The sequence below is a fragment of the Hemicordylus capensis genome, chromosome 1 (assembly GCF_027244095.1).
Source record: "Hemicordylus capensis ecotype Gifberg chromosome 1, rHemCap1.1.pri, whole genome shotgun sequence".
Classification (NCBI taxonomy): domain Eukaryota; kingdom Metazoa; phylum Chordata; class Lepidosauria; order Squamata; family Cordylidae; genus Hemicordylus; species Hemicordylus capensis.
The window spans coordinates 455,877,702-455,896,626 of record NC_069657.1 but is presented as its reverse complement, the minus strand read 5'-3'; the positions used below and the strand labels follow the sequence as shown (position 1 = coordinate 455,896,626).

At 52.1% G+C, this 18,925-nt stretch overlaps 1 protein-coding gene across 3 annotated transcripts in view; it reads right to left on the bottom strand.

Moving 5' to 3' along the window:
* Positions 1-18,494, bottom strand: part of SCARA5 (scavenger receptor class A member 5) — a 107,208-nt gene extending 88,714 nt beyond the window's left edge. The window contains exons 1-3 of one of the 3 annotated variants that reach the window (XM_053249744.1): positions 17,686-18,494; positions 16,599-16,877; positions 12,128-12,240 (exon numbers count right to left, since the gene is read on the bottom strand). In XM_053249744.1, coding sequence (XP_053105719.1) covers positions 12,128-12,240; positions 16,599-16,606 — 121 coding nt within the window. In that variant the 5' untranslated portion in view covers positions 16,607-16,877; positions 17,686-18,494. The remainder of the gene's footprint in view (positions 1-12,127; positions 12,241-16,598; positions 16,878-17,685) is intronic. The other 2 variants (XM_053249785.1, XM_053249751.1) reach the window with 2 other exon arrangements.
* Between the last annotated feature and the right edge of the window lie 431 nt (positions 18,495-18,925).

Here is an 18,925-nt window from a genome sequence, read left to right as displayed (position 1 = left end):
ATCCGGTCAGATTAGAACCCCCATGATGCCCCTGAACATGTGTCGAAAGTGTAGTCTGTGTGTGTGTGTGTGTGTGTGTGTGTGTTGTACAATATATTAATTTCAGAAATAAAATGCAAGGTCAAAAATGTAGAGATATCAAAACTAAATGACATCTCAATAAAATGGTATGGGCTGATCCCAGGGGTGGAGCCACCACTGCGCATACGGGGTCAAAGAACCAGGGCTGCTACGATCAGGGGCTGTGCCTTGTGCCCTAGCCGTGTCCCCTGCATCTGATGTCAGACACAGGGGGCATGGTTTTGCTCAAAAATGGGGCTGAACTGGGGCCGCGGCTGGCCTCCCCATGCAACTGGCTGATCCTTTGGAGCAGGGGTTCCTATGCCCAACCTTGGGCCTGCAGATGTTGTTGGACTACAGCTCCCACAATTCCCAACCACAATGCCCAAAGGGGATGATGGGACTTGTAGTCTACCATATCTGGTGGGAGGGGGGACCAAGAATGGGAACCCCTTTGGCTACTGTAGCTAGGGACAATGGGAGTTGGAGCCCAGGAACATCTGAGTACTTTAGGTGGAAACCCCGACTACAGAGAATGAGACCTACCTATCTCTGAGTTGGATGCATCTACTAATCTCCACACCACAGAGAATAACCAAACCGGCAGTTATTTTAATGACAGAAAGGTGAAATATACATGTAAATCACCACCACCACCAAACTGGAGGGGAAGAATGGCAGATCAGTCCCGAAATAGCAAAGCAATGCCAGTTGGGTGAGAAAGCAGCAAAGCAAGAGGTCTTGAGACAGTTCTTTAGGATTGAAGAACAAGGAGGATTTATGTAAAGAAAAGGTTACAAACCAATGTGAAAGAGCCTGCCGCTTAATTTCAGCTGTAGCTCATGGCTGAAGAGAGAGAGCAAAACAAACAGCCATCTCTGGAGAGACAAAACGGAGACTAACCCTGGACGAACAAAGAGGGGAGGAGTCTGGCACTTTCATACATGACCCTAAATCCACACAGTGGTCACGGTGAGGCATTGCAGCTGAGAGCTGATGCTGCCAGGTCCGAGCTCCAACACAAATTAGGCGAGACTGGGAAACCTGTGTGCAGATGGTCTAGACCAGGGGTTCCCAACCAGATGTTGCTGGACTACAACTCCCATCACCCCCAGCAACAATTTATTGGAGCCGGGGACACTGGGAGTTGTAGTTCAGCAACGTCTAGACCAGTGTTCGTCTTTGCAAGGCCCATGAGTCCGTGGCGGCTCCATCGACCCCAAGTGGGAGTCCCTAGCTGATTATGTCTTAGGCTACTGTGAAGCCTAAGCCTAGTACTCCTCACATGCCACTTGGCACCCCATGGAGGTGACCATTCCCACACACAAGCAGGCCCGATCACCCCATCCCTGCACTCCCCCAGGCCCCACAGCTGGGCCCAACCACCCCCGTACCCCCCATCAGCCACCACCCTTCACCCACCCTCAGTATCCAACAAGTGCAGCACGGAAGACTCCCACCGCCACCCTCCTCATCTGAGCGAAGAGAGGGGCCACGGAACGTCACAGCGGCAGGCCAACGGGATGCTAAACGGAAGGCATCAGGCACACTCACACACACCTCCCACTTAAGTGTCCAGCTCGCACAGCACTGGGAGGTCTGCCTCCCTCCTCCTCGGGCGAAAGAGGCCAACTCCCCAGCGCCACAGGAGCCGGATACTAGCCAAGAGGCATGCTCGCACCCTGACCCGGCATGCACACAGGCCTCTGACTTAGCATCCAGCTCATGCAGTGCTGCTGGTCCCCTCTCTCCCCGCTGGAGGAGTAGAGGCAACCTTCGGAGCACCTCGCAGTCTGGATACTCCGTGAGAGGCCTGCCTTGCAAGTGCCTTGAGTCGGCATCAGAGTGCGTGCGTGCAGGCCTCTCATTTCGTGACCAGCTCACGCGGCGGTGGGAAGTCTGGCCGCTGCGCTCCTCGCTGGAATGAGGAGGGAGGCGAGCGAACTCCTTAGTGCTGCACTGCTGGATACTCCGTGGGGCAGGAGGGGGGCCAGAAGCGGTGGCGGCGGAGGAGGGGGGCTGAGGGGGAGGGCCGCTTGCCCCCAGCCCCACGCCTTCCTAGGGGCAGCCCTGCTGTCCAGTAATATTGCGCTTTGCTCAGCACTGGTAGAATCCCTTGAAGAGGAACGGAGCCTCGTCGAGCTCTGGCACCACCTTGGAAGCTGTGCATGGAATGCGAGGAAGTGTCGTCCCTCTCAGCACTTTCCCCGGACTAGTGCTCTGCGGGGAAGAACGACACTCCCCAGCTCTCCGTGTGCGCCTTCCGAGATGGCACTGGGGCTTGACAGTGCTCCGTTTCTCTTAAAGCGCGCATGCGCGTGCACACACACACAGACACACACACACACACACACACAGAGACCCCAAAACTGGGGAAAGTGCACTGTGTGGGGGTCGGTGCCGTGGGCAATGGCTCTCACTTTGCTGGAGTGTCCCTCGTTTGAAAAACAGTGGAGATAAAAACTAGGGTTAAAAAAAAAAATTCAAAGCAACTATGCAAGGGGGTCCGAACTGGAGTGGACAGTGGCACTGCGGGATCTGGGCTGATCCTTCTCCCAACCCCATTTTTTCTGATGTACCCACCACCCCGCCCCTCGCAAAAAGTGCTGCTTGCCCCATGGTGGAAAACGGAAGAATTCACTGTTGTCCTGGGCTAATTCCAGTCACACAACACACACAGACACACACACACAGACACACATACTGTATATTTTGGCTGCTTTCAACTGTGAGAAGAGGCTTGTTTGACCAGGATCGCCTTTGGTGCCAAGAAAAAGGAAGCAAATGCCATTCGAAAATTGCTTATTTTAATGCAGCCCCAGCCACTCAGAGTTGAGCATAATGAGATGATTGAACCCTTATTGAAATGTCCAATTATTTCTTTCGCAAAACTCAAAATGCTTTTTACAGTGTTGGGTGATCTTCTGTTTTTCTCCAGCAACTAAATTCAATACTCCAGTGCTGTATTCCACCTGGAAGCATAATCCTCAGTTATAAGAATATAAAAATATCCCTGCTGGATCAGGCCCAAGGCCCATGCAGTCCAGCATCCTGTTCCATGCCTTCTCTCCTGCTGTTGCTCCCCTGCAACTGGTATTGAGAGGCATCGTGCCTCTGAGGCTGGAGGTGACCCATAGCGACCAGACTAGTAGCCATTGAGAGACCTCTCCTCCATGAATTTGTCTAAGCCCCTTTTAAAGCCATCCAGGCTGGTGGCCATCACCCCATCCTGTGGCAGAGAGTTCCACAAGTTGATTATGCGTTGTGTGAAAAATTACTTCCTTTTGTTGGTCCTAAATTTCCTGGCCATCAATTTCATGGGATGACCCCTGGTCCTAGTGTTGTGAGAGTCTGAGAGAAGGAGAAATAGTTCTCTCTACCCGCTCCCTCTACTTGTAGAGGTTTAATTTTATAAACCTCTATCATGTCTCCCTCATTATCTTAATTAACACAAGTTTATGTGGCTGTAAAATGATTTGGCAAAAAATCCTGGCTTCTCGCACTTAAAGAAACCATTCACACAATCCAAAACTGAGCCCTTTCTCATGACTGGTGAGAAAGGGCTTGAGGGAAGCAGGGAGGGAGCCTTGAAAAGCTCACGTCCCTGCAGACAATCCTTACTTCCGGTCTGAGCGCGGAGATTGTGCACCCAGATAGGCAGTTGACTTCTTTGGGCAGTCTAGAAATCCCATAGGCACCGTGCAAGTGTGCAATGCATTATGGGGACACATACACACACACACACACCCCAAGGAGCAAGGAGCCGGGGCTGGCAGACCATTTCAAAAACGAGGTGAAGGGCTGGCTTGCTCCCTTAACCCCATTTTGAAGGTGGGCTCCAGAGGCAGGTTTGCTGCCGCCTCACTGCCAAGAGCTGTGCAGCTCCCAGCGTTCTCACGCACAGGAAAAACCGGGCCGGGCTTCCTTAGGCCAGTTCTGCCTGCCCATGGGAATAGCCTCACTGTGTTCTACTACCCAGGTTTAGGAGCTGTGCGTGCTCCCAATTTGCAGTTGTGTGGAAGCAAGAACATAAGAACAGCCCTGCTGGATCAGGCCCAAGGAAGCCCAACTAGTCCAGTATCCTGTTCCACACAGTGGCCCACCAATCCCAAGATTGAAAACTCCTGCTGGATGGCATCCAAATACCTCTTTTTCAACCAGGAAGCCTCTTCACACAATTGTCTGAATCGAGGTTTAATGTGGGTTGCCAACATTAGCATTATTATGTGAACCCATGCCAAGGTGGGAATCTCGGGCATAAACCATCTTGCCATGGGTTCATACAATCACTTCACTTTTGGTAACCCACATTGAACCTAGATTCAGATGACTGTGTAAAAAAGTCTAGGATCTTTCATGCCGATATTCCTCTTCCCATCATAAAACCTTTTGGAATGACTTTCTAAATTAAATGGTTAGCTTGTTTAAGCTGAGTAGATATATTGCATAAGCTCTTCTTCGGGACTCGTGTATCATTACTGGAATCTTTATGATGTGACCTCTTGCTGTGTTATTATTTTGTTTATATTGTGTTAAACTTTCTGAAAATCTTCAATTAAAACACAATTTTTAAAAAAACAGAAGGATCTGGCCAAGCATAACGTCTATGGTATTAATCACTCTTGTGAAAGACAAAAACAAAAAACAAAGTCACATTTCGAAGCTATTTAACTTCCAGAAGAACTAAAAAAGAGGTGGACGGGCAAGCAGCAGATGCCACAAAGGCTGAGTAGAAGAAGATAATGGTCTACTCTGGACTCTGACATTGCAGTCTTGGCTGGATCTACACTGCAAAAATGAGACACTGATGAGTTCTGGATAGCTTTTGGGGTGTCCACAAACGTATCGACACAGAGCAGTCCATGTCATGACCCTGCCAACACTTTTGTTCCTGGGAAGTTGTACACTTCCACTGGTTGTTGCCACACTGCTGCCTTTCTCATGACTGCGTGGGCGGGCAGGAAGGGGAAAGGCAGAGTTAAGCTTGCTTTCCCTGCAGATGATCCTGGACTGGTGAACACGATTGCTCACATGATTGCTGCAGGGCGGTCTGGAGGCCAGGGGGATCCCACAATGTACCACGTGATGAGCACGGTGCATTGGGAGATTCCACCAGGGAATGGGCACTCTGGGCACCCACTTGTGGTTGACACACAATCCTGGAGCTTGGGTTAAGGGAGCACTCATTCCGTTAATCCCAGCTAAAAGCTGGGCTTGAAAGCCAGGTTTGGCACCACTGCAGCGCCAGGATCCATAGGAAGGATGCCTTCTACTGAGTCAGACCCTGCGTCCATCTAGCTCTTATTGTCTCCACAGACTGGCAGTGGCTTCTCCAAGGCTGCAGGCAGGAGTCTCTCCCAGCCCTACCAGGGGAGTTATTTGCACCTGGCTTCATGCTGCAGAGGAAATGTTGAGCGAAGCCACTTTGAACTCCACTCGCGGCATTGAGGGGAGCAGCCCCTCCCCTCTGCTCTCGGGTTTGCTTTTCATGTAAGTTCACATGTTTTCCTTCCTGTTTTCCTTCTAGCCAATGCGGGGGGGGGGGAGTACTAAAGAGCTACTGTACATCTGCATTTCTACAGAGAGTATCCCTCTTATCATGCTAATGATTCTACACCACTCAGCACCTCTCCCTATTTGCTCTGGTGTTTTCCGAAAAAGTAGCTTAAAACCAGCATTTTTAAAACCCAGAAATACACCAAGATAAACTAGAACAGTGCTCACATGTGTAGTCTCCCATTCAAATGCCAAGCAGGATGGGCCCTGCTTAGCCAAGGGGACCATTCCTGCTGGCTTCCGCAAGACCAGCTCTCCTCCCTTGCCTGACTCTAGCCTCACAGTTACGAGAGCCTTCCGGCTGCAAATGGTTAAGCATCAAGATGGGCCTCAGATGCAAGGAAAGGCACCAGTTCGAATGACGGAGACTCAAAGGGTTCCAGCCGGACGCTGAAACAATAAAACACTGAGGTCACCCTCTCGCTGGCAAATTTGATGTTGGCTCCCCGGAGAAAACAGCGTGGTTTAAGCGAGCGTTTTCTGAGCGGGGCGGCGGTTAAGCTGTGAAAGGCAACCTTCCCGGCCTCTCTGGCGTGGCTCAATCTGCAATTCATTACTGGCAGGCTCCGACCATCGACTTGCACCCTCGCTGGTGCCGTGTGACCCTGGCCAAACAGATGGAGAGAGGGGCTTCCTAATGAGGACAGTTCCCATATTGCTCCTGACACTAACACTTCCATCAGGCCCTTGGGGAGGGGCTGGCCTGGGCCCCCCAAACTAGCCGCTCCCTTTCTGAGGCAGAGCACAGCTGTGGAAGGACAGGCCACGCTGGGTTCTTTTGCAAAAGAGCAACTGCTAGAAAGGGTAGAAAGTGGCATTAAGACTGCAATGTGCACGTGTGCATGGTGGGAACCTCCCGTTTGTCGAACGCCGGTTCTAAACCAAGGCAAACCAATCCGTTCTTGCCTGTGGGCTCCCCAGAGGCATCTGGTGGGCCACTGTGTGGAACAGGATGCTGGACTCGATGGGCCTCCTGGGGCCTGATCCAGCAGGGCTGTTCTTCTTGTGTTCTAAACCCGAATGCCTAGCTCAGAGGCTCCCCACTTTGCTAATCGGATAGGCTACATGCCAGCATTCTGGCATGGCATTCCCTACATGAACCTTGACTGCCAAGGATCACTGGGGGGAGAAGCAAGAAGCCAGCCCACTTCCCAAAGCAAGGCTAGAGCAGAGCAGGAGAGAGATGGCAGGATCTGAGAGTGGTCACGGCAGCAGCACACAAGGTCCAGGTCAGGGAAAAGCCACAAAAGGCCCCTTCCTGACTGTTGTAAGGATTTATTAGCCGAGGAAATTTTTAATATTGACAAAACCTAGTATCCGTATTAATAGAGAAATAACAACAGAATATAGGTAGGAGGATATTGCCTTGTCTTGTCTTGAGCAGAGCAATGAGGCTGCAAGAAGAGCTGTATAGCCTCTGACCTCTGGTTTCAGCTGCCTATAAACGGTTAGTTGGTTCCCCTTTCTGCAAACGGCCAATTTCCATGAGTTCAGCCGAAGGTCAACTTAGGTAAGACAGACATCTTGCAGCTAAAACTGTTCCAGTGACAGGCGGTCAGGAAATATTAAGCTCGCCACAGGAGCGATGTTCACCTACATCGGAAGATGGTGCTCTGCACAGGTACAGCAAGGGAAAGCCCACAACTGACATGCATGTATCAGGAGATCCGGAAGGTTAAGGAATAAGGGTTCTAGCCAATCAATATTCTGACACACAAGTAAAGGCCCAGGGCAATGTGTGCTAGGAAGCTGACACAGAGGCAGGAGTGCTGTTTTTTCTCCATGGACTGCCTTGCTGGGATGAGCCCACACAAGACCATCCTTGGCCACAGCGGGCCAGACCCCAGGATCTTTTGTGCTCCTTCATATGCATCTCCCCTCCTAGGAAGTCAACATGTTCCCCTCCCAGAGTAAGAGAAAAATGGTGCCCCCTCAGCATCCCTTTCCTCTTCCATCTTCCACCCAGCCCGCATGCCTGCCTTCCATGGCCTAACACTCTGGTGAGAGAGCAGTCCGTGGCAGAAGGGCTTTCGTCACACACTATTCGCGATTCAGCCTTATCCCCCTGTCCCCCCTGGACGGTTCTGCTCATGAGTAACGGGGTCTCCCCATGGCCTTCCACTCTCATGAGAGAGTGATCTACTCAGGAGCGTGATCTGTTGTCAACACACATGTCGAATTGCTCCTTTCACTGGAGGCAAGGCTGCTCCTGCTTGATGTGTTTTCTCATGAGTAAGTCTAGGGACTACACACATTAACAGCAATCTAATCAGGGTGCTTGGTTTATGGCTGTGTGTGTCTGTGAACATCTTTATTGCTTCATTTTTGGAGAGCAAAGCACATTGTGCCCGTCTTGCCACCCCGTCCCCTTTCTCTCCTGTCTGCCAAGAGGGGGGGACAAAGGGCCCAGTGGGAAGAGGGCAGCCCCCCGTGTGACTTTGCCATAGGACAGTCTGTGGAGATTGAGTGGGGGGGGGGACAAGTGCTCAGAGAGGCGGTCAGCAAGAAGCGACACAGGCATGGAGCGCATGCAATCACGGGAGGATTTGGCCCGCCGTCCCTATTATTACAGTAACAGCACAAAGTCACGGTTATGGCTGAGCCCGCATTCGGACATAACGCTGCTGCCCCAAAATCTCAGGTTGGGACAACAAAACTCACTACAAACCAAAGGCTCAAAATGGAGTTTGGCAAGGAAAACCACAAATCGCTTTTGCTGCAAAACCGCAGTTTCACGCATTTGGACATACATAAATTCCAACTTTTGCCCCATTTAACTGCAGTTTCATGTTATGTGCAAATGTGGCCAACATAAACAATTACTAGCTAGAATGCAACACATCCCTCCCCTTTCTAACATCCAGAATTGAATTAATTTAATATTCAGTGACAACGTCTTGAAGTCTTCTAAGTGGTCTCCTGTTGCACGCACACCTCCTAATTCTTGGGGTCTCTAACACAGGAGCTGTTAGTGATGGTTTTTCTGGTACAGAGAATTGTCCATCACTTTCCTCAGCCTCCTCTGTGAGGTCAAAACTGGAGCCAAGATCAAATTCCTCTCCAGTTCCTCTCTGGAGATCAGATTCCTTTCCCTCTTTTCTCATAGCATGTATGCTTGAAAGTCTTGAATTGTTCCATGTTTAAACTCTCTTTGGGTCCAGGAAGCGATGCTTTTAGTTGGGCAGGGAAGCTGGCCTACTTATGGATATCACAGCACACCTTAGCACCACCTTCGCCTCTTTCCCATATAGGCCCCCGGAAATTCCACACTCTCTGCATGCCATGACATCTGCAGTAATCCTTGGGGTGGGGTTGCTAGCTGGCCAGGGTCGGCCTGGAGTCTCTCGGAATCATCATCCATCTTCAGTTGACTATTGAAAGGAAGCCTGGAGAGTTTAATGCCTTGAGAGGGTGACTTGGGGGTGAGGGTTGTGAGTGGAGGAGAATCTCCCAAAACAGCTTTAGCCAGAGCTGGCAGCCCTAGACTGCTACACATGGGAGTGGTTTTCCATGGTTAAAAAATGGCCAGATCAGGGGGCCCCACTGAGATAGGATTCACACACACACTACAGTTGCAGGGGAGTAATAGCAGGAGGTTGTTTTACAGACAGGGCTATTCCCCCCAACCCACTCCTGATTGGAATATGCCAGTCCACATATTCGCTGGATTTAACCCGACCTCCCTGAAGGCTATCAGGGACCAGGACAGACAGGGCTTTCTTTTTCTCCGAAGGGAGGCTGCAAATTCCGGCTTCGCCCGAGGTATGTCCAGGGTAAAAAAAATCCTCCATTTCCAGCAGCTTTTGGGGGGGGGGGAATTCTGGGGCTTCTGCTTTCTCCGAAGGTGTTGATGGAGGTGCTGATGGCTATGCGAATGGTCCATCTAATCCCTCCAATTAAAATGCCTCGAAAATGCCAGATACCCCGAGGCATAACGCCATGTGTGAAAAGCCTCCAGGAGAGAGGGCATGCCTTCATTTCTTGCCTGCAGGCTTCCCATCACATGCAAGCAACTACAATTGCCTGAGGGAATCTGGTGGGCTACTGTCGGAAGCAGAATGCTGGTGGACTAGGAACATAGGAAGCTGCCATATACTGAGTCAGACCATTGGTCTATCTAGCTCACGACTTTCGACTAGATAGGCCTTGGGCCAGATCCAGCAGGGCTGTCCTTATGGAGTCCCAAGTTTGGGGGGCAGGGACAGAGGAGCAACAGAACTACGACTGATGAAAGGAAGACTGATTTTGCTTTAAATGTCACACGTTGGCCCACTCTCAGTTCAGACCCCTTCAGTGTCAAACTTGAAGTTGGCATTTTTGGCCTTGATGTGCATCACTTTGGAATTAAAAAGGCACTAAAGACACATTTATTCACACAGGCATTTAATTAGAGTCATGGTTTTAATATTTTTAATATTGGGTGTTACATGTTTTCAGTGTTTTCAATGATTTTAATTGTTAACTGATCTGATGTTTTCAATGATTTTAATTATAAACCACCCAGAGACGCAGGTTTTGGGCAGTATAGAAATATTTTAAATAAATTAAATTAAATAATAAATTACTTGCACAGACTCTCATTAGTCATCCGGCTGCCTGTTCACCAGAGATCTGCTTTTGGCAACCTTTGGAATCTGTTTGGCATGTTATCATTCTGTGCCGGAGGCAGGGGGTGTGTGTGTGGGCGTGATCTCCAAACCCGGACTCACAAAGATGCTCAGATATCAGCTAGTGCTGTGCTGCCTAGCAAAGAGTGAAAAATGGTCCAGCTTCTTGGATGCTGGGCCAAATGTTGAGGGTCGTCTCGCCCACCAAACATGCAGCCCCCAGCAGCGGCTGGCCCTAATGAGCCAGGGGGGCACCAAACATGCAGATATCTTAGCGAGCGCCTTCTTTTACATGACCCCCACCGCATGTTAAGGTCATCTGGAGAGGTCCGTCTCCAGTTACCACCAGTTCGTTTGGTGGCGACTCAGAGGCGGGCCTTCTCTGTGGCCGCTCCTGGACTGTGGAATGCACTCCCAGCAGAAATTCGTAATCTTAATTCTTTACTGTCTTTCAAGAGAGCCCTTAAAAATCATCTGTTTGGCCTGGCCTTTCAGGGTTTTTAATTAGTTTTAATTGTTTTAATGTTAACCTGGCTTTCGGGGTTTTAATTGTTTTGATAGTTTAATTGTTTTTAAAGACGTTTTCAAATTGGTGTTTATATTTGTATTTCTGTTTAAATTGTTTTTAATGATTTCTGTTTCTTAATTGTAAACCGCCCTGAGCCAGCTCAGAAGGGCGGTATAAAAATCGAACAAACAAACAAACAAACAAATAAATGAGGCACAGCTGTCTTTGGTTCCCGGCAGCCCCCCTTTCCTCATCCCACCCCACCGCTGCATTGGGAGCTGCACTGCCTGCAGGCAGGCCATTCATCAGGTAGAGGTGCACAGGTATCTGCATGGGCAGAACTGTCATTTGCATCACGGATGCCTCTCCACTTTCTCTTCTGCATTAAAGATGAACGGTGGTGAGAGGGGCTCCAAGGTGAGCCGGCCTGGTGGGAGCAAGCCTGACTTGTCCCCTTAGCTAAGCAGGGTCTGCCCTGGTTGCATATGAACGGGAGACTAGAAGTGTGAGCACTGGAAGACAATACTCTGGGAAGAGCAGAAGGTCCCAAGTTCCCTCCCTGGCAGCATCTCCAAGAGAGGGCTGAGAGAGCCTCCTGCCTGCCACCTGGGAGAAACCGCTGCCAGTCTGTGAAGACAAGACTGGCTCTTGTTAATGGAGGAAGAATGGGAGAAACAGGCACAACCCGGCTGCCAGGAATCAGAGGCAGCTGTGCCTCGTCCCAACAAGCTGCCCCCAGCTTGTTGGGACCAGCTGCTGGGCAAACGAGGCACATGCTTGAGACCACAAGGCCAGCTCTCCCAGTCCCCCCCCCCCGAGCCTCCCTTGCTTTTCTGCCCCCCTCTGTCAATGCAACAATGGGGCGGGCAGTGGGACAGCTCATCAACTGGAGGGTGGCATTGATGGGAGTGCCGATGAAAGGCAAATCTAGCCTCTTCTCCAGCCGTAGTATCCTTACACATACCCTCCAGCCAGTCTTTAGCCTTAGCCCCAGATCTGGAATGCTGATCAATGCCAGAGGTTAGGGCCCAGGATCCAAAAGAGTCCATGTCCCAATAGCCCCCTCGTGGCGGGGGGGAGCCTTTCTCCAAGCGAGCTGCCTTGGGTCGTGCAGAGGTCTTTCCCCGGCCCTGTTACTGGAGATGCATTGAACAGGGGAGCTGGGACCTTCTGCACACCCAAAGCAGCTACTCTACCATTGAGTGCTTCAGGTGCCACCACTGTCTTTGCCCAAATGCTGGTCAGAAAAATGACAGGAAAAGTCCACCTCCTGCAAAGGGAAGTCAAGTCACCTTCCCAAGGCCGGCATCCTTTTGATGCCAACTCCTGCTGCCCCTTTGAGCCCTTGGAAACAAGACCAGCTTGGATCTCAAGAGTCATCCACAGCAGCACTTACCATCATCACAAAGATTCAGCTTGGAGAGGTTCTTCCCATCGAATGGCTCTTCAAAGATGGATCCATTCTCCCTCTCCCCAAAGGTGTGCAGGTACATGGCTTTGTTCTCCATCCTGTGGGCGGGGGCAGGGAAACAGAAGACACCTGTCAGAAATCAGCCTGGGAAGGATCCTGTCCTTTGTGCCCGTAAGATCCATAACCAGGACTGAAGGACACTCAGCCTTAGAGCGACACAGGTCTAATTCACACCATGATCGATAGGGGAGGAGGAGCGTCATGTCCTACCCTAGTTCCGGAGCTGTGGGCACTCCCTTTCTCTGTTCACATGAGAGTAAGAAACAAATTCAGAGGTGCCAGCAGGGCTCATTTGCAAAACAGCAACTGAATGAGACGGCTTTGCCTCCTACCTTGTTAAAGACCCGGGTCCAGCTGCTGGGTAGGAGGGAACCTACCCTATTTATCACCATGAGCATTCCCTGATGGGGGGGGGGTGTTGACATGGAGGGTGTGCGTGGAGGGTGGTGCATTCACTGGAATGAAGGGTGTGGGTTCATAGATCAGCCAGATTTACCCTGAAGGCCATATGACATATCGGAGGGCTCTCCATACACGATTCAGGTTTTTCCCTGCGTATTGGAGCCCTGCTCAATTTAAGTCTGGGGTTTAAAAAAACCCAAACACCCATTTTGCATCAGAGTATCTGATATGCCCCGAACTCTCAGTAAAACCTCGCAGTAAACCCGCAGTAAAGCCTGTTGTCTGGAAAAGCTCCATGTGAAATGACTTAAACATCTTTTAGATGCCAGGTAAAAAAGATAGGTTCACTTTTTGTTCACTCAGGCCTTTTAAATTTTAAATTCAAATTTTTAAAAATTGTGATCTGATTGTAACTGGTTTTTTTTTTAAAGTTTTTAAAATTGTTTTTGTATTGTATTTTGTATTCCCTCCCTTTTTAGGGGGGTGGGGAGAGTCTGTTATGATGTAATGTGTTTTTAAATCTCAAGTTTTAATGTTGTCTTGCAAGCAGCCCAGAGAGCAATTTGTTCTGGGGTGGCTAAAACATAAAGTTGTTTATTGTCATTGTTGTTGTTTTATGAATCACTGCCATTGATTGTTTGCGGTGTAATTTATTTACCTGCTTAAAATATCTTTCTGGCCTAATTTACGCAAGATGGGTAACGTATTCCACATTAAAAATAGTGGTTGACCTCCAGACGAAGAAGCCTCAGGTTGAGTCAAGCCATTGGTCCACCTAGATTGCTCTTGCGTGCCCTGGCTGGCCATGGCTGTCTGAGGTCTTTCCCAGCCCTCCTGCCAGAGACCCTTTCAAGAGGAGATTCTGGTCATTGACGCTGGTGGGACCCCCTGCGATGAGACACACACACACACAAACTGCTCATGGGCTTCCCCGAGCATCTGGCTGGCTGCTCTCGAGAAGAGAGTGCTGACCTGTTCGAGGGCTTCTCCAACATTGGTCCCAAAGCGTTTGGACTGCAACTCCCATCACCCCCATCGACAACAGCTTCAGCCATTGTGGGAGGGGATAATGGGAGTTGTAGTCCAGCAGCACCTGGGGACCAAATTGGAGAACACCTGCTGCACCCAGTGGACCTTTGGTCTGATCCCACCACTGGGCGGCTCCGTCTTCTTAAGCCCCACCCACTGGGTAATACACGCCCATATTTAGGCTAGAGATGCCTGAATGGTGCATCGCACGGGACCACCCCCTCACCCGCTCTTTGCCTCACGAGGGGAAAGGAGCCCCCTCCTCCCCCACCCCTCTCTCTTCTCTGCTCCTTCTGCTTCCCCACTTCAGCTCCGACTCAAGCCTGACCATCCACTCGCTTCGTGGCACCGAGGCGAGGAAACAGCCCCATCCTGCCCCAATGCAGGCTGCCTCTGACCACCAGTCCCTTGCCACCCCCTATGCCTCCGCTCTCACCCCATTCCGGTGGGGGGCTTTGGGCCTCTTTTATACCCGGCCCGCCATTTCGGCCAGCCGGAGAGGACAGAAGGGTGTCTGGTGCTGCAGAGCAAAGGGGCCCTCGGACTCCTGTCTCCAGAGCTCCGCGGAAAGCCGTTGGGAGGAATGGCCTGGCTGGGGAAGGCACTGTGCCAGGCGGAGGAAAGAACCTCCTCTGCAAAAAGAGACGCAAGGGCGATCGTTGGCTGTGGCGCAGCAAAAAACCCCTCAGGTGCTGCTGGCTCTCGGACCACGCTCAGAGTTTCAAGCAGGGCTGGAATGATGCTGGCCCTTCTGTGCGTCCCAAAGACCTGCCGTTCAGAACGAGGATGTGGAGGCTCAAGCGAGACTTCCACAGTCAAGTCCATTTGGGCCTCAAATACTTTAAAGTGGGCACTCCCAACCTTGGGTCCCCAGATGTTGTTGGACTACAACTCCCATCTTCCCCAGCCCCAATGGCCAAAGGCCATCTGGGGACCCAGAGTTGGGAGCCTGCTGTAAACCATGATCCCCGCACACCTGAAATATACCTATTTATTAGTTATTTATGTGATCTCCCGCTCTTTCTCCGAGGAGCTCAGAGGGGTGTGCATGGTTATTTTTATCCTCACGACAACCCTGTGAGGTAGGTTGGCTGCTTCCAGTCAGGGGCAGAGTGTGAGGAGGAGACACAGCTGATTGGCCGGTCTCCTCCCATCAGCAGGCAGCAAAGTGCACCCTGCCCCAGTGACACCGACTGCATGCAGACACTTCTCCCCATTCGTTAGCTGGCAGGTGTTGTACCCAAGCCAGACAACAATGAAGCACAAAGACACCTGGGGGAAGAGTTTACAGCGAATCACTCCCTGATGACTGTCAAATTGAAAGGAGCTTGTCTGGGAAGGTCCATCGCTCAGGGGTGAAGCTCCTTCTTTGCAGGCAGAAGGCCCCAGGTTCAATCCCTGGCAGCATCTCCAGTTGAAAAGGGGAGCCTCAGGTCACAGCTGCAGCGTCTGGAGAAAGGGAACCCTGCCTGGGAGCGGAGAAGTGCTGTCAGACAGCCGCAGAGAGCCCCGCACCAGATGGGCCCATGGTCTGACTCAGTCAAAAGAAGCGTCAGATTCTCCTTAGGAGGTGAGGCCACTCTGGGGAAAGAAAGCCCCTGCCTGCTTGCAGGCAGAAGGTCCCAAGTCCCCTCCCTGGCAGCATCTCCAAGATCGGGCTGAGAGAGACTCCTGCCTGCCACCTTGGAGAAGCCGCTGCCAGTCTGTGTAGACAATACTGAGCTAGATGGAACGATGGTCTGACTCAGTATATGGCAGCTTCCTATGTTCCTATGACTGAATCCCAACTATTCAGTGATATGGGAGAAAGAAAGAAAAGGGGTACCATTGGTTGGCGCCACCAAATAGCATGCACACACAATGGGAAAGGGGTGGTTTTCATCAATCCCCTTTGAGAGGAGAGGTGGTCTTGTGGTAGCCAGCATGACTTGTCCCCTTAGCTAAGCAAGGTCCACCCTGGTTGCAGATGAAAGGGAGACTAGAAGTGTGAGCACTGTAAGATGTTCCCCTTGGGGGATGGAGCCGCTCTGGGAAGAGCAAAAACGTTCCAAGTCCCCTCCCTGGCAGCATCTCCAAGATAGGGCGAAGAGAGACTCCTGCCTGCAACCTTGGAGAAGCCGCTGCCAGTCTGTGAAGACAATACTGAGCTAGATGGGCCAAGGGTCTGACTCAGTATATGGCAGCTGCCTCCGTTCCACCCTATATTCCTATGAGTCTTAAGTGTGTTCAAGTTAGAAGTGAGTCAGACTGCCCAGGATTGTCCGCTTTGGCTGGCAGCAGGCATCCCAGGTCTGGAACAGAGGGGTCCTTCCCAGCTCTGCTAAGAGGGGTTGGTTTGTTTGGAGGAGCTGGAGATCGGACCTTCGACCCCTAAAGCAGGTGCTCTGCTATCCATCTCTGCCCCCACCCCCCTCAGCTTCCAGCAATGCCCATTTCCTTCCGTCTCCCCACTTCAAAGCCCAGGGGCCGCTGAGACCACCCATCTCTACACTAGAAAGAGAAGCCCTGGTCAACCTCGGTCACTGCAGTGGACTCCCCACCAGGGAACCTGGGAAGGGCAGCCTGGTGGTGTGGCTCTTGGGAAAGAGATGGTCAGCATCCCAGACTCACTGGCTGACCTGCACTTCCCAGGTTTCTTTTTAGGAGGGAGGAAGCCACAAGTGTTGGTCTGGTTTCCGTCTGCACGGGAGACATGCACGGATGAAGGTCTTCCGGGCATGTCATTCTTGGAGGCCAGCTTCTTCTTCCAGACCGATGGTCTTGCAGGTGGCGGGGAGGTCTTCCTTCCGAGGCCAGAGCTGCCTAGCCCTGTGGCCAGAGTCGGTCCCAGACCCTTGCCCTCTCCAAGCAGATGTGCAGACCTCTTTGCTACGGTAGGAGCACCCCTGAATGAATCCCTCCATCCCCGGCAATGCCATAATCAGGCCTACCCAGAGGCGACTTTCGGGAAACACACAGCTCACACCTTGGCATCTTTGGAGACGCTGCCACCAGCGGGGCTCTAGGAGCACACTTCTTTTTCTCAGCCCCAGCAGCAGCCCTGCTTGGGGGTCGGATCTGACTGTAACTCAGCTGCAGCAGCCGTATTTCATTGAGGGCTGCACCGAATTTTCACATGGTTCTTTCTTTCTTTCTTTCTTTCTTTCTTTCTTTCTTTCTTTCTTTCTTTCCTTCCTTCCTTCTTTCTCTTTTTCTTTCTTTCTTTGCAGGAAAGCTCCCATTACAAGGAGCGCATCATTCTTTTCTGAAAGAGCATCAAAATCAGAGGGGGGAGTCCTTCTTGCTGGAAAGTTGCAATCTCTTTCCATCAGGAGAAGAGACCTGGTCTTGTGGTAGCAAGCGTGACTTGTCCCCTTAGCTAAGCAGGGTCTGCCCTGGTTGCATATGAAAGGGAGACTATATGTCTGAGCACTGTAAGGTATTCCCCTCAGGGGATGGAGCCGCCGCTCTGGGAAGAGCAGAAGGTCCCAGGTTCCCTCCCTGGCAGCAGCTCCAAGATAGGGCTGAGAGAGACTCCTGCCTGCAACCTTAGAGAAGCTGCTGCCAGTCTGTGAAGACAACACTGAGCTAGATGGGCCAAGGGTCTGACTCAGTATGTGGCAGCTTCCTATGTCCCTCCGTTCTCCTGACAAAGCTCTTGCAGATGACTCCCTCTTTTAAAAGTGGGTGTTGCTGCTCTCAAGGAGGCAAAGATTTCCATCTCTGCTCAGGTGTCCCATGAAAAGACCATGAAAACGGGGAGGGGTGTGGAAGGTGAAGGGTTTCCACAAAAAGGCTCCTTCCTCCTTCCCCATTTCAGCTCAGCCTCGATTTCGTCCTCACTAGTGTGAGGATCTCCTCCCTATTGTTCCCATTCCACAGATGACAAAACTGAGGCTAAGAGAAAGGTTGCGCTTTTGCCAGCCCAAGGCTCCAGTGGCATTTGATGGCTGACTTGGCCATGGCTGGATCGCAGGCCTCCCCAATGCCAGCAGCCGGTGCCTTCCTCCACGCCCCGCTCACCTGGACCCCTCAGCCTTTGCCAGAACAACCAGTTGGAAGAAGCCACTCACCTGTGGGCAGGATCCCTGGCAGCAGCGGAGGAGGCGTGTGTGTGTCCTTGGCCCTTTCAGTCCCTGCCACAGCGCATGGCTCCAAGAAGCGGGGCAGCAGGGAGACGTCTTTTCATCCGCTGACTTCTCCCCAGAGCCAGCTAGGCACGTGCCACCACCAGCCCTTCCATGGCCAGGTGTGGGCTGGCGAGTGTCCTGCAGAGCTGCCCACCGGTGGGGACAGCAGACTCCAGCTGCCGGAAGGGGGCCCCCACCCAGCCACCCAGGCTTCTGCAGTCAGCCTCTGCTGCTGACCCAGCTGAGGACCGGCAAGTCTCTCAGCAGCCGACAGGCACTCGTCACTCGTGGGGAGCGGGCAGGCGCGCGTGTGGTGGGAGGCAGCCGAGGCAGCTCCAAGGGCGGGCTGGTTGTGGTCTGCAGAAGCCCGGAGAACTCCTGGCAAAGTTCCTCGGGAAAGTGGACTCGGCGGGCGGGTCGTGGGCGGAGCAGCGCGCCCTCTGGTGGCCGCACTCCTGAATAGGCGGCCAGCCGGGGTCGCAGTTCCTTCTCGCAAAATTAATAAAATGCCCACGATTGCAGTTTTGCGGCTCTCCTGGAGGCTGTCAGCATTTAATTGAGCGCGCCGTTTATTCCAACAAAAACTGGAAGCAGGCCTTAGAGTTTGTGTCGTGGGTTTTATGAACCAGAAGAAATCACAACCAGTCCCCTCTAAAGAACCCTAACCTGGCAAGTGGAACCGAACACCGAGCGTGGCTTTCCATAGAGTTGTGGCCTTGTGCATCCCACAGGGTGAGGGGAAAGGGGAAGGGCCCTCTTTAAAAACACACACACACACACACACACTCTCTTAATGGAACACCTCATGGCCATTGGTTGAGAGCGGCAGCCTCTTGGCCCTGCTGTGAAGCAAATGTGAACCGGGGGCCGTGGGGGGGGGAGGAACCGCATGGCCCGGTGGGGTGAGGAAGGGCAGGGAGGGTCCTGGTGTGTTGGGGCTTGGCCCTGGCTGCCCCCTGCAACCCTCCTTGGGTCCCCCCCATGGCGGCTGCCTCACCCTGCCTCACGGAAGGGCCTCCCCTGTCAGAGGTAGAGTGCCTCTGAATCTGGAGGAGCCAAAAGCCTCTCCTGCTCCCCAAATCGGCCGAATGCCCGAATGCCTTTTAAGCCGTCTCGGCCAGGGCTCACCATCACCGCCGCAACTCAGGGCATTCACTGCCCGGTGTGGATGGCAGGAGAGCTG